The sequence below is a fragment of the Geotrypetes seraphini genome, chromosome 9 (genome assembly GCF_902459505.1).
Source record: "Geotrypetes seraphini chromosome 9, aGeoSer1.1, whole genome shotgun sequence".
Lineage (NCBI taxonomy): Eukaryota > Metazoa > Chordata > Amphibia > Gymnophiona > Dermophiidae > Geotrypetes > Geotrypetes seraphini.
The window spans coordinates 80,175,660-80,198,570 of NC_047092.1; the positions used below are offsets into that span (position 1 = coordinate 80,175,660).

The window sequence follows — 22,911 nt, forward strand, 5'->3', positions numbered from 1 at the left end:
TGTATTTTTGAAGCTTGGACTGTGTTGGAAGCAGCAAAGGGGATTTTGCTGCCAGTTTCACCGTATAAAAGAATTCCAAGGAAAATAAATCTTTTGGTTTTGAAAGTGCAAAAAGGAAAAAAAAAAACGTGTTTATTTTGGAAAACCTGAACACCTCATTGGCACTCTGTGGGGACTAGATCCAAGCATGCATGGTGGGGCTTGACCCTGCCACACATGGCATCTTTTTCCCTTCAGCCCCTTCCCCAATACATCCATCATCTCTGCCCCTTCAGCTCCTCCTCCTGCAGATCCTGTAGCTCTCTCCCTTCCCTTCAGTTCCAGCCCTCCCCTCTATAGGTCAAGCACCTTTCACTCCCTTATCTTCAGCTCTAGCCCCCCTTCCTACGTCCTTTTGGCCTCCTACTTTGCCTTACATTGCTCCCTCATCAGGGCCAATGGCTCCAGCTCCCCCACTCGCTCACAGGTCTGGCGGGATGACTTTCCTCCCTGCCACTGACACACACCATGCAGAGTGAGCCAATCTCTACAGAGGCTTGCTCCACGGTGCTCAAGGCCTTCCCTCTGCCGGGTTCCTTCTTATGATGCAACTTCATGTCTTTGCGAAAAAAGGAAGTTGCACTGTCGAGCAGGCCCATAAAGAGATCAGCTCGCAGTGCAAGGTGTGTGCCAGTGGCAGGGACGGAGGAAAGCCGGCTGGAGTCTCTGTACCCGTGAGCAAGGAGGAGGAAGGCTAGAGTTGCCGGATCCACCGGATTCGCGATGGTGGGATATTGAGCTGTGGTGGGTAGGGTTTCCCGCAGTAACAAAGATTTATACCACTCCATGGAGCGGTGAAAAGCTTTGTTCCATACTGGCAGTAAACAGATATCGACTTTACCTATTCATGTGGTTTTACTGTTGTTACCTGTGGGACAGGATCATCGTGTCATTCTCTAGGTGCTATCTCACTGGTGCTGCAATTATATCACTATATAGCAGAAGGTGCTAACTTACAGGGTAGAAGAGTAGGCCACCTTAGGGAAGGTGGGGCAAGATTCAGGCAGTAAGGAGTTCATATGTCCTGGAGTGATTGAGAGAGGTCTCACAGCAAGAGACTTTCCAGAGAAATGGCCTAGGACAGTAAGAGGAATAAGTGGACCCAGCATACTTCTTGCATTCTGCTTGGCTGAAGTAAACCAATTTCTTGTGCTAACTACATGTGAGCCTTGTTCTAAGGTCTGGGACCAGACCTCACTGTCTGTTTTGGAGAAGACTTTTTGCAGTCTCTGTTTGGGGCATGGCAATACCAGCTCCAGGCTTATATCAAGACTTTTGAAAACACTGGATCATTTGTTGTTCTATTGTCCTCTGATACTCATCTTTTGGAAATCAATATGGGGACAAATTAATTGATTTTTGGAGTCTTTGATTCTGTTATCGTATGAGGTGGTTATTTGTGGTACACTGTTGTCACCTAAACCTCCTTTAGACAAGTATAAAAGTAGATTATTTTCCATCATGACTGGGATAGCCATTCAAATGGTTAACAAAAACTGCAAAAATTGGGATCGACTTAATTTCTCCTTTTGGTGGGACTCTATGTTTATGCTACAAATATGAGAAAATTAATTCAGAAATGTTGTGTAATAATAAGTTATTTAAATTAGCAGGGTGTTCATTGACAAATTTTGTTAATGATGATTAGCTGGTTTATTCCCCTGATTTCTTATTTGATTTACACATACAGGGAGGGTGGGTGGGTGGATGGGTATTATATTTTGATGTTTTCACTGATCAATAAGTTCAATATGATTTTCACTATGGGCTCCATTTACAAAGGCACGTTAGGACCTTAACGCGCGAAATAGCACGCGCTAAAAAGGCATGCGCGCTAGCCACTACCACCTTCTCTTGAGCAGGCGGTAGTTTATCAGCTAGTGCGCGCTAATCCCATGCGTGCGCTAAAAACGCTAGCACACCTTCGTAAAAGGAGCCCTATATGTCTGAAATAATGCATTTTGTTTTTGTTCTTGTATTGGAGAGGGAGGGGGGAAAAGTTTTTGAAGTATTTCTATGACTGATGTAAATGCAATTTTTAAATTAATTACTGTATATGTAAATGTATATTTTAATGCATTGTTTTTGAATGAAAAATTAAGAGTTAAAAAAAAAAAAAGACTTTTGAAACCAAGACTGTTTTCTTATATGCCATATCTTGTGAAGTTAACAGGATTCAGGGAGGCTTGTTTTGTGTCATAAACGAACTTTTCTGCACTAATGCTGGTCATGTTTCACTGTGTTCATAGGCCCAAAACCCAAACCCTGCTCGCACTGTTACAGAGCTTAAGAACTTTTGATCTACAGTGCAGGCTTTCTTCCTTCCCCATTTGGACTATAACTCATTGGTGACTATGACTATAGAGACTAGGGCCCAGATGCACTAAAGTCAGCGATCATCGCTAAACCAGTTTTGACTGCTTTAGCAACAATCGCATTTGCTGACCCGATGCACAAAACGCCTCAAAGCGTGTTTTTCCCCTCGATCATCCATTTTCCGATCCGTCCATGCAAATTAGCTAAAGCCCCATGCTAACAGCCAAGCAGTTGATGCACTAAAATTGTTTGGCTATGCACAAAAAAAAAAAAAAAAAACCCGGGGGTTTTAGCGATTAAAAAAAAAAAAAAGCATACACATGAAGTAAGATGGCCACGGTGCAGTGAGGATGCCGACTTTCTGTCATCCTGCTGAAAATTATTCTTACCTCTGAACGAGGATTTCCCTGATGCTGAAAAGGAGGGGGAGAGCGGCTGCCACAACCCTGCAACCTGAACGCTCCTCGTGACAACGGGGGACGATAGACGGCTTCCTAACGTCTTCGCCCCGGGGCGAACCGGCTATGCCGATTCGGAGAGAGATCTCAGCACTCGGGAGCGAGGTATCGCTCAGCCCAGCAGGACCTGTCCCTCCCCAGCAGCCACGAGAAGGGGGAAATATGGCGGCTCAGAAGGGGACAGGAAACTACTTCCCTTCTTGAGCTGAAGGGCTTACCGGTGTCCCTGGATGTACACCTAGCAGCTGAAGATATTGAGGAGAGGGCAGACAAGCCAATCCCAGAGGGAGGACAGATTCCACCTATTCCCCCACTGGAAAGGCCAGCAGAGTTCACATTGGAGTCTATCTGGAAGGCTTTAGATTCCTTGTACCAGCTCCACACAGGAACTCTACCCCTAGTCAAGGATTATGGAAAAAGGATTGAAGAACTACAAGAAGGAATGAAGACACAGGGGGTAAAAGTGGACTCTCGCAGCGGCCCATCAGGCCTAATTGCCTGAACAGTGTCCCTGACTAATTTTGTAACTGCCTCTAATCCTCTAATCCTATCCCTATTACCTACCTCTACTCCTATCTGTACCCCTCAATCCCTTTGTCCTCCAGGTACCTGTCCAGACCCTCTTTGAAGCCCTGTAGCGTGCTCCTGCTTATCACATCCTCCGGTAGCGCGTTCCATGTATCCACCACCCTCTGAGTGAAAAAGAACTTCCTGGCGTTTGTTCTAAACCTTTCCCCTTTCAATTTCTCTGAGTGCCCCCTTGTAATTGTGTTTCCCCGTACTCTTTATATGCCCTTCATGATCTTGAAGGTTTCTATCATGTCTCCTCTAAGTCTCTGCTTTTCCAGGGAGAAAAGCCCCAGCTTCTTCAGTCTGTCAGTATATGAGAGGTCTTCTATACCCTTTATTAGCTTAGTTGCTCTTTTCTGGACTCTCTCAAGTACCGCCATGTCCTTCTTGAGGTACGGCGACCAGTACTGAACACAGTACTCCAGGTGCGGGCGCACCATTGCACGATACAGTGGCAGGATGACTTCGTTCGTCCTGGTCGTGATACCCTTCTTAATGATGCCCAACATTCTGTTTGCCTTCCTTGAGGCTGTGGCGCACTGCTCCGACGCCTTCAATGATGTGTCTACCATCACTCTCAGGTCTCTTTCAAGGTTACTCACCCCTAGCCCCCCCATTTTGTAAGTGAACATCGGGTTCTTTTTCCCTACATGCATGACCTTGCATTTCCCTATGTTGAAGCTCATTTGCCACTTTTTGGCCCACTCTTCCAGCGCTGTCAGATCTTTTTGGAGATTTTTGCAGTCCTCCTTGCTTTCAACCCTGCTGTATAATTTGGTGTCATCCGCAAATTTAATAACCTCACATTTTGTTCCTGCTTCCAGGTCGTTAATAAATATATTGAACAGGAGTGGTCCCAGCACCGACCCCCGCGGAACTCCGCTCGTGACCCATTGCCAGTCTGAGTAATGGCCCTTTATTCCAACCCTCTGTTTCCTGTCCGCCAGCCAGTTTTTGATCCATCGGTGGACCTCCCCTTGCACCCCGTGGTTCCATAGCTTCCTTAGCAGTCTTTCATGTGGTACCTTGTCGAAGGCTTTTTGGAAGTCAAGGTAAATGATGTCTATAGATTCCCCTTTATCCACCTGGCTGTTTACCCCCTCAAAGAAGTATAATAAGTTAGTGAGGCATGACCTGCCCTTGCAGAAGCCATGCTGGCTCGGCTTTAGCCGCCCAGTGTTTTCGATGTGTTCCCAGATGCAGTCTTTAATCAGTGCTTCCATCATCTTTCCCGGGACCGAGGTCAAGCTCACCGGCCTGTAGTTTCCTGGGCCCCCCTTGAGCCTTTCTTGAAGATGGGCGTGACATTTGCTATATTTCAGTCTTCCGGAATCTCTCCAGTTTTTAAGAATAGGTTGCATATTTGTCTAAGTGGCTCAGCTATTTCGTTCCTTAGTTCCATGAGTACCCTTGGGTGAATGCCGTCCGGACCTGGCGATTTGTCGCTCTTTAGCCTGTCTATCTGCCTGAGGACATCCACTTTGCTTACCTCTAGTTGGACCAGATTTTCATCCTGATCTCCTTTTACGATCTCCTCGGGTTCCGGAATGTTGGTTGTGTCCTCCCTCGTAAAGACTGAAGTGAAAAACTCATTTAGCCTGTTAGCTATCTCCTTTTCCTCTTTTACCACTCCCCTTTCTGTCTCCATCATCCAAGGGTCCTACTTCTTCCCTTGCTGGTTGCTTCCCCTTGACATACCTGAAGAATGATTTGAAGTTTGTTGCTTCCCTCGCCAGTCTCTCTTCATATTCTCTTTTTGCTTTCCTAACCACTCGGTGACACTCCTTTTGGTGTTTTTTGTGCTCCTTTTGGTTGTCCTCTGATTTGTCCTTTTTCCATTTTTTGAATGATGCCTTCTTGTCACTTATCGCCCTTTTCACTGCATTTGTTATCCACCCTGGGTTTTTTGTTCTATTTTTTTTGCACCCTTTCCTGAACTTGGGGACGCACAGGTTTTGTGCTTCGTGAACCGTGCCCTTGAGTAAGGTCCAGGCTTTTTCTACGGACTCCATCTTCCTTGCGGTGTCGTTGAGTTTCTTTCCCACCATTTTCCTCATGGCATCATAATTCCCTTTTTTGAAGTTCAGACTAGAAGGAAAGAGTTCCTGCAATTGAGACAATCCGTACTGTCTTTGGGTGCTAAATTTCAACTTAGATATCCTTGTAAATGTTTGATCCTTTTAGATCAACATTCTTATACTTTTTTTTGACCCTTCCCAGTTACGGTTTTTCCTTGAGGGAAAAGGAATAATCCCTCCCAGTACCTCCACGCGGGCTTAGTCCTTAATAATTTAGAAGATGTACACTACACTATTGTATGGTTAATTTTTATATTACTTTGATGAACTATCAGATCCCATGATGGTATGTGTACTGCTTCTCCCAAATTGTAGACTTACTTTTAGAGATTGTTTAATCCTTAGGGAATATACTTTATTTTATTTTCCTGTTTAACTATATGTAATCTCTCTTTTTTTTCCCTTTATATAGATATTGTTATTGTATATCTATAAATTGAATAAATATATAAAATTTAAATTTTTTTAAAAAACCTGTCACCGATAGTTTAGCTCCACCACCCTTTTTTTTTTAATGGGCACAGATGCTGCGAGTGTTATACACACATACAATATCTGTCTCATTTTTTTATTTATTTTTTTTTTTTTTTTAAAAAAGCCCCTCCCCTTGAACCAACACTCCTCAGCAAAAACAGCAGGAAGGATGCCCACTCCCTCCTACCATCATGCCCCCCGTGCAAAAAAAAATTTTTTTAAAGGCATGAGGGATACCTGCTCCCTCCTACCAATGGAGGATGTCCCCCCACGCCAGGCAGCCCACCCCCGAACCATCCCCTCCCCTCCTCCCCCTTCCACACAAAAAAAGGCAGGAGGGATGCCCATGCCCTCCTGCCACCAAATGCTCCCCCAAACCCCTCCCCCATCCCCCTTGAACCCACCTAATACCTTTTTCACAAGTTGGGAGCAGGAGTGATGCTGTCTCACCTACTCCAAAGTCTGCCAGTCCAAAATGGCGAGCCTTCCCCTCCCCAGTGCATTATGTGCTGCACCGGGAGGAGCCTAAGGCCCCTTTCTCTGTGTCCCGGGATACAGAGGGAAGAGCCAAAGCCACAGATTAGCTTGACTGCAAGTTAAAAATCATAGATGTTGTATCTTTTACACAAGATTCACTTTTCTGAACCTCTGACTTGAGATAAGTCAACAAAATCAGACAATGATTCCAAAATAGAACCAATGCCAGAAACTATAGGGCGCCCTGGAGGATTCAACAGGGATTTGTGGATTGTGTACAATCATGCACAGATGTTCCCAGGGAGCACTGGTAGCCACACTCGACATTTTAGCTCTTTACACAAATATCCCACAGGTTGAAGTTGTGGCAGTGATACGTCACCACCTCCTGGCAAAGGGCAATGAGTCTCATAGGGTGGAATTTTTAACTACTCTGGCTAGCATAGCCCTCAGCAAGAATTAGAGTTTGACAGTTTTTTCTTCAAATTTGCAGCACAGCAATGGGTGCCACTATGGCACCCTCTGTTGCATGTGTCCCAATTTGAGGTGGATTTTCTATATACATCTAAATGCTATTGGTATGTCTTTTTGTGGAAACTTTATATTGATGATATGCTTTTAGTTTGGAAAGGTCCAGCCTCGCTTTCTCAAACATTTTGATGTGGCTTAACAGCTGTAATATCTATCTTAAGTTTACAGCTTATACCAGCTTTGTGAAAGTGCCTTTTTTAGGATATTCTCATTACCTTGGAAGGATCAGAGTTTTCTACTACTATCTACCGCAAGGACACAAACTTGTTGCAGTTTTCATCCTAAGCATCTCAGAGACAATTTACCCATTGGACAGTTTCTGTGCTTACGATACCTGTGCTCACAAAGAAGTCTGTTTATTGAATGTGCCAAAGATATGATGGAATGCTTTTTAGTACAAGGGTATCCACAATGCCAACTGCAAAATCCTGAAAAAACATCTAACCTATCTCTATGGGGAGAGCATCTTTAAACCTGCCAGAGACTTTTCCACTCTATGGACTTTCCCGCCAAAATTCAAATTTCTGACCAACTGACTTTCCCGCCTAAATTCAAATGGGTGGACTGCCCTGTTCCCAATCAGGTCAGTGAATCCACTATTTACAAAGTCAAACTGCAGACTTCATAGCATACTCTGAAGAAAGCCACAGCATGGTGGCTGAAACGTTGGTTTCTACATGACAAGATGCAGCAAGACCCGGAAACCTGCAACAAGCATATCCAGCTAAAATTGTTAAGAGGCCTATACATATTTATGCACCTCAAAAATGGCTGTTACATCCTACTAAATCAGTGAAAAAAATCATTAGACAATACTGGCATGTGATGGGTGCTCATAAGGTTTTTAAGGAGCCACCACGTTTTTCTTTTTCACAACACCACAACCTCCAGGAAAGTTTGACAAAATCTCAGTTTAAGTTTGCCTCTGCCAAAATCTCCGAGCTCCCATTGGGCCATAAGCCTTGTAGCCGATGCACATTTTTATGCATTCACTCACAACAAAAGTGGGTAGTTTACTTTCTTGTGAACTACGTGATACTACTGACTAGAGAATGATACGAAAAAATTTGTCCCTGTCCCCGCGACCACCGACCCTGTCCCTGCAATCACTGTCCCCACCCCATCTCTGTCATCACTGTCCCCGCCCTATCCCCGCAGCATCCATACAAGCCTAGGTACTGCAATATTTAGCTTATTCCTTCCATATAAATCAAAGTTCTGGCTGCTGAACTAGAGAAAGAGATGTTCAGCTAGCAGGGCTTTGTTTATAAATTTTTATCAACACAACTAATATACTACTTTATCCTAAAGCAAAAAAAATAAATAAATATAAATTTTTTTTCTACCTTTGTCTGGTTTCTGCTTTCCTCATCTTCTCCTCATTCATTTCCTTCCATCCACTTCCTGCCTTCTCTGTCTCTTCCATATGCTCTATTACTGTGCCTCTCCCTTCCATCTCTCCCCCCACCCCACCCCCACCCCCACCCCAATTTCTTCCCTCCGCTCACCCATAATCTGAAATCTCTCTCTTCCCCATTTCTCTTGAGCGTCTTTTCCTCCGCACCCCACCTTTCCCAGTTCCCTTCAGCATCTGTTCCTCCCCACCCCACCTTCCCAGGTCCCTTCAGAGTCTGTTCTTTTCACCCCACCTTTCCTCCTTTTCTCCCACCCTACTCCTTACCTTTGCGGCAGGCAATTTCTCTAAAAGTGCTTCCTACCAGCAGCCAGAGCACTGAAATCGCATGTGGCTGCAGGAAAGGTCGTTTCTGATGCAACTAATGGTTGCGTCAGAGATGACCTTTATGGCAGCCACACGCGATTTCAACGCTCCAGCTGCTGGTAGGAAGCACTTTTAGAGAAATTGCCTGCTGCGAAGGTAAGGAGCAGGGAGGGAGATGCTCAGGCGGCAGCAATCGAGTGGCAGCGATAAGGAGGGAGGGAGTTGCTTGGGCAGCGGCAGCTATCAGTATGGAGGGAGGGAGTGCGATCCATGACCGTGCGCGTTCCCTCCCTTCACTGCACAGACAAGGCCATTCACCGCTCCACAGGGTGGTGAATGGCCTTCTCCCCCGTACCCACAGCGACCACTTCTTTTCTTTCCCCCGTTTCTGCAGGTTACCCGCGGGTAACAGCCACCGTGTCATTCTCTACTACTGACTACTCTAGTACAGCATCTGTCTATTTGATCTTCTGTCTGTGTGTCAAAATATATATTGAATGCACTACTAAAGCTCTCTGAAATCGTAGCCAGATAATATCACAATCCTGGAATCTCAGTTGCGAGATTTTCTTAACATTAATGATACCCCAGGAATGGAGCCTGATATCCTATGGGAATCCTTAAAAGAAGTTATGCGAAGGATTATTATCTCATTGTAGGCTCACCTGACGAAAACAAGAAAAGAACAGGAATCCCACCTTCGAACACAAATTGTACAGACAGAACATGAATTACAAACTGCTGGAGATAAAACCATCCCCCGGACTAAACTTAAAGAGGTGAAACAACAATTGCATGAATTAGAGTTAAGGGATATAGCTGACAAGTTGAATAGACTAAAATAAAATTATTTGAATTTAATAATAAGTCTAGTCAATTATTGGCACATAAGCTTCGTAAACATAGAGAACAAAATTATATTGCAGGGGGAACTATCCTTTGACACTCAAGTTATACACCAGCAATTCCAGCACTATTTTAGAACTCTTTACACTCCAGAGACAGCACCTTCAGATACCCTGATTGATAATTTTTTGGCTAAGGTAAAGCTACCTCAGATATCTTTAGCAGAGCCCGAGATACTGTCCCAACCTATCACATTAGAAGAGGTGCTATGGGCAATAAAGTATTTACCTAATTCCAAGGCACCTGGATTGGATGGTTTTAGTAACAGATTTTATAAAAGCTTTGCTACTTATCTGGCCCCTCTCTTGTTGAGGTCTATAATGCTTTTGATGAGACTACTGTTCTCCCCCATTCGTGAAGATTAGCTGCCATCACCCTGAAACCTAAACCTGATAAGAATCCCCAACACTGTAGTTTATATCGACCCATCTCTTTATTGACCATAAAATCTACACAAAAATTTTGGCAGCTCGCCTCCAAAGGTGTTTGAGAGCAGTAGTGCATCCAGATCAGTTTGGATTTGTCCAGGATAGAAAGGCATTAGATAACATCCGCAGAGCCCTACATGTAATAGATGCTGCCAAGTCACAACACATATATTGTTTTCTCTAACATAGTAATATAGTACATGATGGCAGATAAAGACCCGAATGGTCTATCCAGTCTGCTCAACCATACAGGCTCCATAAATTAATTATTTAGTTTAAATGGTCCTTTTACTTAGATATTTCTGAGCCAGAAACTCAGAGCTCTGCCCAGCAGTGTGCTTAGGTTCCATCAAAGCTCACTCCAGCCCATCTTAACCATCCCAGCCATCGAAACCCTCCCCAGCCCGTCCTCAACTGAATGTTCATATACGGGACACAGGCCATGCAAGCCTGCCCAGTACTGGCCTTACTTCCTTCAACGTATACCCATTATTTTTTGATTAGAGATCTTCTGTGTTCATGCCACGCTTGTTTGATAGTGTTTTATTCTCCACCACCTCCCTTGGGAGCGCATTCCATGCATCAACCACCCTCTCTGTAAAGAAGAATTTCCTAACATTACTCTTGAATCTACCACCCCTCAACCTCAAATTATGCCCTCTGGTTTTACCATTTTCCTTTCTCTGGAATAGATTTTGTTCTACACTAATACCTTTCAAGTATTTGAATGTCTGAATGACTGATGACTACTATCTGATGCTGCTCATCCATATTGGCACTAACGATACTGCCAGGTACACCTGCAAAATTGTCAAAAGTGACTTTGTGGCTCTGGGAGAGAAGGTGAAGCAGTCAGGTGCTAGTCTCGTCCATCCTCCCTGTCAAGGGTAAAGGCCAGGGCAGAGAAGCTCGCATCCTGGAGATGAATGCGTGGATTGTGTCTTCGAATGCGTTTTGGCTTCCTGAACCATGGGATTGTACAAGAATGTTTGCTCTTATGATTTACTGATTGTTGCACCAGCCATGTGGCATTCATTACTGGATAATTCGCAATCCAAAGTGAAAGGCTTTTTTTTTTAATTTTAAATATAGGGAAGTGTTTAAAATTGAGTGATCTTGTTTTATTTTATCTTTGCTTTGTATTTCATTATTTCTGGTCTTTTGTTGTACCCCAGCTAAAAGTTACCATTGGCAGGTTATAAATGAATCAATTCAAGTAATTTACCTTCTGACGAAAGATTCAAAAGCTTGAATGCAGTATTCTCTCAATTCATCATCATCCACATTACAAAATTTAACCACAAGGGGAATAATCTTCTCCAGATATTCACCTGACAGAAAGAATAACATTTTGATAATCAAGTAACAATGAGTTTGTATCCTTGCAGAAAATATTTTAGTTTCCTTACCTATTCTATGGCCTGCCTGCCTACTGATGGCAGCTATGCACTGTATATAGGTCCTGGTTGTTGACATGGAATCATTTTTAGAAAGTTCTGTCAACAGATGCTCGATGAGGTCAACAAAAACTATATTACCACAGCTCATCACCAGATGACCAAGAGCAATGATTGTTCTTTTTCTAACAGCAAGTCTTGGGCTTGTCAACTGTGGAAGCAGGCAGTTCAGAATTGAAGGGTGGAAATTAACAAGAAGCCCTCCTTGCCTAAAAATGAATAAAACAAGATGATATAAAAAATATTTACATGGTTTAGAAACATTCGGCTGCATTATAAGAAAAATGTATACTATTCTGCTATGAGAAAAACTGCCCAAGACCCTTCATAAAATAAATGTAAACTGCTTTGATTGTACTATAGAAAGGTACATTTCAAATCCATTACACTCAAATGTTTTAAATTTTTACTTTTACACTGAGCTTAAGATTTGTCCTATTTACAAAGGAATTCTGATTAGTTTTAGCTTTTCAACTATTTCTAGTGTTGTTGCTTGTAATTTAAAACTATGCATGTTTTTCCATTCATGTTTCCCACAAATAATTGTTTAAATATAGATAAACAGAATAAGGTTGAACATACCGAAAAGACTTATTTTTCTAAGTTATTTACCTGGTAACTACTTTGTTAGTTTCACTCTAGACTAGACCATGAAGGAAAAGATTAAGTTCTTACCTCAATCTTCTTTCTAGTAGAAAGGTATATGAGTCTTGAACCAATGGGTTTCTCCTCTAGTCGCAAGTTGTGTAGAAAGCATCATCTACATTTTTTTTCTCTCTTGGCTCCACCTCCTACATAACTGGGCAGTGTTCTAGCTACTCAGCTTGTACTAAAGCAGTTGGCAATCACTATAAGAGGTGGTATAAAAAAAAAGCAAAATATGGGGAAACTCCCTAACAAGCCGATTGTGCTCTACAATGTTTAAAATACAACCAATATACCCAACAAACAAAAGGAAAATACAACCCCATGTATAATGGAACAGACCACAAGAAAAAGTGGGGAAGGGACTTTGCACATCAGCCTCTAGAATTCTTTGAGATCTATAAACCGAGAAGAGAGCTTAGAGATGTAAATGGGATTAAATTAAGTTTGGAGGGTAGAATGTCAACTATGCATACTAGGATCGGAGCATCAATGATATCTGTGGCTGGCATAAAACTATGGAATGCCTTGCCTGGTATCCTGTGGTTTTGTATGGTGAGGATGAATTTTAGGAAAATGCTGAAAACTCAATTATTTGCCAATGCCTTCTTAAGCTAAGGTATATTTCAGTTGATAATCGCCTTTTAGAATTTTTTTGACAGCAACGTATGATTTAACGCTTGCTTGTATTTCTGAATTGATTGAATTTGCGCTCTATTCCTGTTTATAACAGGGACGATTAATGATGTTGTTTAGACATGTCTGTTATATATGATAATTGTAGGGAAGAGAAGACTGTGAGGGGACATGATAGAGACTTTTAAAATACTAAAAGGATTCGACAAAATAGAGCAAGAAACATCGTTATTCACATTGTCCACTGTGACTCGGACAAGAGGTCATGGACTGAAGCTGAGGGGCACCAGGCCCAGGACAAATATCAGGAAATTCTGCTTCACACAACGAGTGGTGGACGCTTGGAACGCACTCCCGGAGGAGGTCGTGATGGAGACCACTATTCCGGGATTCAAGGGCAAGTTGGATGCACACCTTCTCGCAAATCACATCAAGGGATACGAGTAAACAAGGTTTCTCAACAGGGAACACCTGGCTTGGCCTCCGCGAGTGCGGGTCGCCGGACTGGATGGACCTAGGGTCTGATCCGGCGAAGCCATTTCTTATGTTCTTATGATATGGAAACTGCATAGTTGTATTCAGTATACAAATTTTTAAATAAATAATTGTAAGTACATCAACCATTATAACATATACATAAAAATCATGTAAGCCCAATAAAGAGTCCCTAGTCCTTTTTAGGTAGACCGCCAATACAGTCCGTGTTTTGGCTTCTAAAAAAGCCTTCCACAGGGGTATGTGTGTGATATCTATAAAACAAAGGACATATGAATGCATCCATGTAAATTTCAAACAGATACAAAATGAATAAATGAAAACAGAACCAAATAAAATTAAAATTAAACAACCCATCATAAATATAAATCATAAACAATGATTATTAAATGAAACATTGTAAATATAAATTAAATATCATAAATAACATCAAAATACAGACAAATGTGGTCAAAAATGTAGAGTTAAGAGAGCGTATGGAGAACATACAAAGGGAGAGACAAAACCAAACATACCCAGTAGATGACGCTGGTGTACTAGAGATCTAAAAAAGGATGCTATAAAAACAAAGGACGTGTCAATGTAATCAGAAAAACAACCGGGTACATAGTGTAAACCCATTGAGAGCACAATATGTGAAAAAAGTGACCATATAAATTAAAATTGAAAAGGCTCCAAACTGCACCATGAGAAGATACTCATATAAGGAACCCCTCAAGACATTTCTTAAAAGTAGGGAGAGAGTGTAAGTCAACATACAGTGTTCCCCCGGTCATTCGCGGTCCCAGTCATTCACGGTATTTTCCGACCGCAACCACCGACCAGAAGAGGACAGCTGGAGAGGCAGGAGAGAGCTGGAGCACTGGCGAGTGAAGGAAATCACTTGCTGTATGCTCTGACCGCCTCTTCCTGCACTAAAGTCGGGCCTTACCAATCAGGAGCTGCGTGTCAAAGCAGCTCCTGATTGATAAGGCTTGACTTTAGGGCAGGAAGAGGCAGTTGGAGCATACAGCGAGTGATTTTCTTCACTCACTGGTGCTCCAGCTACTCTCTCCTGCCTCTCCCGCTTCCCTCTCCAGTCTCCCCCATGAAAAACTGTATTCGCAGTTTTTCAAGATTCGCGGGGGTTCTAGAACGGAACCCCCGTGAATTTCGGGGAAAAACTGTATTCACGGTTTTTTAAGATTCGCGGGGGTTCCTAGAACGGAACCCCCGTAAATTTCAGGGGAGTACTGTAAAGGTAAAACAATAGTGGAAAACAATAAATACCTCTTGGCTTACGCAAAAGAGTTGTCAAAAACAAAGTACTCTGCGGACGAGAGAAAAAAACGCAATGCTTCAAAGACAGTAATTGCATGTCGGTAACAAAAATCTCATGCACGAACACAGGATGTCTGGGGTGGTACTTGGAGAGACCTCCCAGGAAAGAGATTTGGGAGTTTTGATCGACAAGTCGATAAAGCCATCCACACAATGTGCGGCGGCAGCAAAAAGGGCAAACAGAATGCTAGGGATGATAAAGAAGGGGATCATGAACAGATCAGAAAAGGTTATCATGCAGCTGTACTGGGCCATGGTACGCCCTCACCTGGAGTACTGCGTCCAGCACTGGTCGCCATACCTGAAGAAGGACACGGTACTACTCGAAAGGGTCCAGAGAAGAGTGACTAAGATGGTTAAGGGGCTGGAGGAGCTGCCGTACAGCGAAAGATTAGAGAAACTGGGCCTCTTCTCTCTCGAACAGAGGAGATTGAGAGGGGACATGATCGAAACATTCAAGCTACTGAAGGGGCTAGACTTAGTAGATAAGGACAGGTTGTTCACCCTCTCCAAGGTAGGGAGAACAAGAGGGCACTCTCTAAAGTTGAAAGGGGATAGATTCCGTACAAACATAAGGAAGTTCTTCTTCACCCAGAGAGTGGTAGAAAGCTGGAACGCCCTTCCAGAGGCTGTTATAGGGGAAAACTCCCTCCAAGGATTCAAGACAAAGTTAGACAAGTTTCTGTTGAACAAGAACGTGTGCTGGTAGGGCTAGTCTCAGTTAGGGTGCTGGTCTTAGACCAGAGGGCCGCCGCGTGAGCGGACTGCTGGGCATGATGGACCACTGGTCTGACTCAGCATTGGCAATTCTTATGTTCTTATGTTCTTAAATCCATTAATAAAATAAGTTGTACCGTACTCACCAATCCAAAGTACTGTAAAGCAGTTCACATGCGGGCAGCGTGATCGCTAAAAAAAAGCGCACAAAACACTGATCCCTTAAAAATAAAAAAAGGAGCAAAATCGTGACATCTTTAAACAATCACTGTTTAAACAATTCTAAGCCAACAAAAAAAGTTTTTTAAAATGGTGTGAACTAAAATAGTTTATAGAATGTGGAAAACAACGTATAGAAGATCTTTGAAAAGTTAAAAACTCCTCACCAAAAGAGAAGATCTTTGAAAAGTTAAAAACTCCTCACCAAAAGAGTTTTAAAAAGGTGTGGGGTGATGATGGTAGCATACTCCCATGCCTGAGAATGTCAAAAAGGCCGAAAAAGACATTGGAAACTTAACCTAAAACCAAAACAAAAGTCTAAATGAAAGTAAAAAGGAGAGATTAAAAAAACACAAACAAAAAAAATCAGTTTGTATAAAGCAAGAGAAGGTACTGATTGAAAATGGAAATTTGTAAATACTTTATAAAATCAATAAAACAAGGGGAGGTGCATAAGAATCTCATAAATGTATGAAATCAATAAAACAATGGGGAATACAGTTATCCCCCGATATTCGCAGGGGGTTCCGTTCCAGGAAACCCCGAGAATGTTGAAAAACCACAAATACGGTTTTTAGCAGGGGAGACAGGAGAGGGCAGCCAGAGCTTTGACACGAAGCTCCTGATTGGTGAGGCCTGACTTTAGTACAGGAAGAGGCGGTCAGAGCATATCACGAGTGATTTTCTTCATTCGCCGGCGCTCCAGCTGCCCTCTCCTGCCTGGTCATTCGCAGTCGGAAAATACCACGAATGACCGGGACCGCGAATGACTGGGGGAGCACTGTATGCATAAAATCTCTAAAGATTAGGTGCGCCAAATAGTGGGTGTTTGGAGTTTTCATGAAAAAGGATGACATTGTGGTTCAATATTGTACAACGTCAAGATATCCTATGCATAAATAATGAAGATGAAATTATCAACTAAAAGTAAATAAAGATGTTAAAGAAAAACAATGAACAGGGAAGTGAAAGAGGACTCTCTTGGTGGCCTGTGGGGCGGGAGTTCTCGGAGGTGAAGAGTGTACCCTTCTTTCACCACCCACAGAACCCAAGTGTCTATGATGATTAGAGTCCAATGTTGATGGTAATGGGTGAGATGACCTCCAATGGGAAGAGGGGGGTAGCATAGGTTAAACAGTGGCGAGGCTCTATAGTAGCGCGTCAAAAGGACTGAGTTGATTTTTGCTGAGCAGGAGCCTGAGATTTCTGGGAGCATTGATTTCTAGCATGCTTATGAGCAGGAGCCATAGAGGACATTGGTGGTAGAGTGCAGTGCCATTAATAAGGTGAGAACAAGAGCCTAGGATTGTAGTAGCATCTCGCAGGCTGAGGTTTGGATGACTTAGCAGCTGAAAGAGTAGTCATACTTTGCTCATGACTGGTGATCTTCTGAACGGTTTCCTCAATTTTGTCACCAAAATATTCATCCCCTAAACGTAGGATATTTGCCAGGTGGTCTTGTACATTGGGATCTAGATCAGTTACTCAAAGCTGATGCTTGGGAGATTACATCGAAGGAATGAAAGACTGATCTGGCCAGGGATGAACTGTTCATAATTAGAGAGGTGTTAAACAAGATGTTTGAAATAAAAGGGAATATAGAAATTGTAAGCAATGAAGTTACAGGGAAATACTTTTAAAACCAATAGGAGAAAAAACATTTTTCACTCAGAGAATAGTTAACTTCTGGAATGCATTGCCAGAGGATGTGGTAAGAGTGGATAGCGCAGCTGGTTTTAAGAAAGGTTTGGACAAGTTCTTGGAGGAAAAATCTATAGTCTGTTATTGAGAAAGACATGGGAGAAGCCACTGCTTGCCCTGTATCGGTAGCATGGAATATTGCTACTCCTTGGGTTTTGGCCAGGTACTAGTGATCTGGATTGGCTACCGTGAGAGCGGGCTACTGGGTTTGATGGACCATTGGTCTGACCCAGTAAGGCTAGTCTTACAGCTTGTGAGCATGGAGTTTTGGAAGGGCCGACAACCAAATCTGTGGAGTGTGTGGCGTAGTGGTTAGAGCTACAGTCTCAACATCCTGAGGTTTTGGGTTCAAACCTCTACTGTCCCCCATACGTTAGATAAATTGTGAGCCTACCGGAACAAATAGGGAAAATGCTTGAAGTTCCTGGATGTAAACCGCATTGAGTGTGGTTGTATAACAACAAAAAGGTGGTATATAAGTCCCAAATCCCTCTCTACCAGGAGGAGTACTAGCATATGTTCTTTTACTAGATGACTTTTCTAAAGCAGACTCCACCAAAAGAGACTGATGCTGTAGTTGAGGTTTGTCAAAACCAGAACAGAATTGTACTCGTCAGCCCTGATTCTATAAAGGGCGCCTAAGTCATGCCTAAAGTTAAGCGTGCTTTAGGCATCCAATCTAAGTAGTTAATGAGCCAATTAAGGGTCTTAACAGGTGATAATTGGTACTTAGGCATCTAATCTAAGTAGTTAATGAGCCAATTAAGGGTCTTAACAAGTGATAATTGGTACTTAGGCATCCAAAGGACATAGACACCACTTTGTAGACGCAGCCACAATTTCATGGAAGCCCATGTTTAAAACTAGTGCCTAACTCAATAGGTGTGGGCATGGAATGGGTGTGGTTTGGGCAATGACTCAATTTGGGTGTACTTTGATTCATTTACATAACACTGAGCGTCCATATCAAGCCTATATTGTAAGCGAATGAAAACCAGGTTTACTTTTGAGCTTAGTTTGGACTTCAAATAGATCTAAGTTCTATGGACAGCTCTCTGGGTTTGTTTGTTTTTTTGCTTTATTAAGCTCAAAATATATTTAATAAGGCACCACATAAACGGGGCACATCAAAACAGATATATTGCATGCAAAACCTATTTTTGTGGACAAACAGCAATGCTATTTGCTAATTAGAGGAAAAGATCCATTAACTGAAGCACAGCACATGAAAAACATAGCTTTAGTTTTCTTGCTAAAAAGCTACCCTTTTTTCTGACTAAACAGTGCTCCAATCAGCTCATTCTTGAAAGCAAAGAAAGCACATGACAAAAATTAAACTAAACTAAAACTTAGGGCTCCTTTTACTAAGCTGTGCTAGCAGTTTTACTGCGCTAGATGCTAACGCCTCCATTGAGCTGGCATTAGTTTTTCCATGTAGCACGGGGGTTAGCGTGCGCTAAAAACGCTACCGCAGCTTAGTAAAAGGAGCCCTTAGTTTTATAGACTGAGTCATTAACCAAGAGGAGCTCGACTCAGTTTACAATAATGTAAAACATAGTACATAAATTTGACAAGAAAAAGTAGACTGAAATAGTTAATTTCCAAAATGTTTAGCAAACTAAAAAGTTTTCAGAACTTTCCGGAATAAAGCAAAAGAACCTAAACTTCTCAATGTAAGCCCACTGAGAGAGGGAAATGTAAGTTTTCATTTTTGAGAACTTCTGGCAAGATGAGATCTATGAACATTCCAGTCTAAAGGAATCAAAGTGGCAAAAATGCCAAATAGGATCGTAAATGCAATACAAATGCACTTAAATTGAATTCTGAGATACACTGGAAGCCAATGTAATTCCTTGAGCAGAGAGGTTACATGATCAAATTTACTCTTACCAAAGATAAGTTTAGCTGCAGTGTTCTGTATTAATTGAAGTCTCTGCAGACTGACCTTTGAAAGACCCAAATACACATAATTGCAGTAATCCAGCCTTGACAAAATGATTGATTGAACCAATACAGAGAAGTGTTGTTGGTGAAAAAGTGCTCTCACTCTTCTCAGAGCACGGAGGCTGAAAAAACACTTTTTAATAAGCGAATTTAGATTGCATACATAACTTCATTTGCAAAAGGTTAAAAACAGAAAAAACCAGATACAGACCTTAGAATGGCTTCTACTTCATTGCAAATGGAGGTTTGCAGCTGCACAATGGTGACCTCATTGTGAGATCATCAAGGTGCACCTGCAAGGTAGAATGCTACAATTAAAATATGTGCTGGGGGAGCTGGTTGAGATTTGAACTTATGACCTCTGAAGAGGAGCACAGGGCTTTTACTTATTAAGCTATAGCAGCTTCCAGGCAGGTGTCTCTGACTGCCCTGTGATAGGATAGCTTAGAGATCTGCATATCTTTGTATTGATGTGCCCTGTTTATGTGGTGGTTTATTAAATGTATTTTGACCTTAATAAAGCAAAAATAAAAACCCAGAGAGCTATTTAGCAGATCGCATTAAGGACATCCAAACTGTGCCTAAGTTCCATGCATAGAACTATGGTCTATCTGAAGCCTAAACTATGCTCAAAAGTAAACTTCTTTACAATGCCTATAAGACCTAGTTTTACAATTGCTATGAAGCTTGTAAGCTCACTCTGTATCACACTGGTTAAACCTATAGTCTTCTACCCTAATGTTGCTGGTTTGAATCCCAGTCACTCTGTCTGATGGATGAGAAATAAATAAAAGCATTAAACAGATCCAACTCCCATTATTACAATTATAATGAAAAACAGCATAAAATCACCATTCTTATAACATAATAATAACATATAACATTAAAGACTTCGTCGGATGTCTAAATCTCACCTAAAACCTGATTCTCTAAAGGATGCCTAAAAAATTAGATGCCTAAACAGTGCTGAACTCTGCTGAGCGGGATTCCACAAAGTATGCTTAACTTAAATTTAGACACGTTTTGCAGAATCAGGGCCTAAGTTTCCAAGTTTATTAATTACTTGATATACCATCTATCACAAAATATCTAAATGGTTTACAATAAAAAAAAAAATAAAAACAGTTCTAGATTTTAAAAAAATGAAGAGGGGAGTTTACAAAACATTGAGCCATGTAGAAGGAGGGCACAGGGAAATAAAATTGCTGTACATTGAAATATTACAAATAAAAGAAAAAAGGGTAGGAATAGGGGTGAGAGTCCAATTTATGTGGTACTACAGCTATGAGGAGGGGATACTCCCAATTCTTAAACATGGTATATTTCATGAGGTTATTAAATGGGAATTTCCGAAGATCTCCAGGAACTTGGTCAAAGTCTAAGGGATCAAAAAGCTCAGCCCATGGTTCAACTTCAGACTGTTTTTACTGGTAGAACTAACTCAAGACTCTCTGGAGGCAATCTGAGCAGCGGTAGAGGAGATGGACCTGACTCCAGACCATAAAATTCTGGTGTTGAATATTGTGGATCACAGTTGTTATGCAGAGAGAGAGATCAGAGTCAGTCATTTATACCTGGAGAGTGTGCACTCCTGGAAGAAATGTGATGCTGAGATGGTTGACAGCTACGATGCTGATGGGAGAGTTGATAAGGGCTTCAATGCCTCCTCAATGAAAGGTCCCATGATGAAGAGGTAGTGCGGCGCTGAGACCTGGACTTGCACCAAGGAGGAGACATCGAGCACATACCATGGGACCTCAATGAGCCTTGCTCGGGCTGAGCCGGTATCTCAGAGGTCGCTGCATCAGATGGTGCCAATTGGCTCTGAAGTATGGCTGACAACTCTTTGTGAAGCAGTTCTCGTAGTTGATTTTGAATTGACAACTGTGGTTCTAAGGATTGCAAAGGTACCACATGTTGAACAGGGTGTCGTGGTGTTGGTGACCTCAATGTAGAGGCATGTCTCAAAGGTGACAACCACTGTATGGATGGTGATATGAATGTTGAGAAGGATCATAATGCTTCTTAGCTGTTTTAAAAGACAGAGCCAGTGCTGATGAGGCTGATGTCAAGCGAGGGCTGGATGCTGGTGTCAATATAGCTTTATCGATGTCCAATGAGATTGACATCGTGGAAATCTGAGGAGACCCGAATAACTTATCCTGCTGTAAACATTGAGTCTTCAAGGAGCGTTCTTCAGCTTTGAACAGCCAGAGCAAGAGTCAACTCAGTGCTCGGGTGAAGGCACTGGAGACAACAGCTCTATAGGTCAGTGACTGAAATGGCCCTGTTGCACCAAGTACACCTCTTGAAGCCAGTAGAAGGCTTTGACATGGATGGAAACACCGCCAAAGCTAAATTGAAGAAATCAATTCCTACCAAGGGTTACATGAAAATGAGTCTGAAAAAGGATTGAGACATCCTGCAGGGACCCCAGCTTGAGGGGGGCCACAGGAGCCTAAAACTGGAAGAAAGAAAAACTGAACACTCTAAAAAATTTTTAAACTAAACTAAACCTTAAGCTTATATACCACATCTTCTTTATAGAGACAGAGCTCAGCACGGTTTACAGGAGTTTTAAAGAAAGGGAAATTTAATATGAATTAATGATTATATACATTTTTGAAAATCGCTACGTTTTCAGATGTTTTCGAAATAATTGGAAAGAGCCCAAGTTATGCAGCCGGACAGGAAAATTATTCCAAAGCTCAATGATTTTAAAGGAAAGAGATTTCCCTAATTTCCCAATATCAATAGCACCATTTAATGGAGGGGAAAGATAATTTAAGCTTTTGGATAGATCTGGTAATATCAAGTCTTGCAGAATTCCAAAATAAGGGAATTAAAGGAGGAAGAGTGCCATGCAAGATCTTAAATGTTAGGCAGGCACATTTAAAGTAAACCCTAGAGATTACTGGGAGCCAGTGAAGTTTTAACTACTTAATTAACCCCCAAAAGAAAGACAAAATCATCCAGACCACCTCAACCAGGCATAGGAAAACTCACACCCCATTCACACATCCTCCAATCAAAGAAGTTAAACGGAAAAAACTATATGACGGCCTCCTAGCCACCCAAGCAACAAAACTAGACAACCAAATCTCCAATCTACTGATAACAGCCCCAGACTACAAGACATTCAGAAAAGAAACAAAGACTATACTCTTCAAGAAATCCCTGACAAAGTCTTAACACCACAAGTACCTTCCTTCCCCCCATATTCTTCCTGACCCCCAAATCAACCTGACTCTCTTTTACCCTCTCTAAAAATGACCAGAGATCTTCTATTGTAACCTCCATCTATTACTCTTTTGTAATCCGCCTTGAATTGCAATGTAATGGCGGAATAGAAATCTCTAATGTAATGTAATGTAAAGGGAAAAGAAATATGAAAGAATATAAAAAATGCTTTGGATTAAGCTCCAAAAAAACATGTCATCTTAGCTCCAGGGAAAACTAAGAACTGACGGCCCTGCAAGCCAACATGTAGGAAGGTACTCATGCCATGTGCAGTACCAGGCTATCTTGAGACTTCTAAGAAGTTAAAGTGACAGTAGAATTTTGTACTGTCTGTACTGGATGACGTCATTCCCATGTGAGAATATGCTGCCTGCTTGTCCTGGGATAATCATTTTGATCTTTTATTAAGGCTAACTCAATCATAGGCATCTTCTCTTTGCTGCAGTGCAGTGACACATGCAGAATTGCATCGCACATCAATACAACTCTCTATTTCACAAGCTACTTATGAAGGATGGCACCACAATTTGACTTTAAAAC

General features: G+C 42.0%; 1 protein-coding gene across 2 annotated transcripts in view; it reads right to left on the reverse strand.

Annotated features, from left to right (window-relative positions):
- Positions 1-22,911, reverse strand: part of CAND1 (cullin associated and neddylation dissociated 1) — a 447,264-nt gene that overhangs the window by 281,062 nt on the left and 143,291 nt on the right. For both annotated transcript variants that reach the window (XM_033958594.1, XM_033958595.1), the window contains exons 5-6: positions 11,407-11,663; positions 11,223-11,328 (exon numbers count right to left, since the gene is read on the reverse strand). In XM_033958594.1, coding sequence (XP_033814485.1) covers positions 11,223-11,328; positions 11,407-11,663 — 363 coding nt within the window. The remainder of the gene's footprint in view (positions 1-11,222; positions 11,329-11,406; positions 11,664-22,911) is intronic.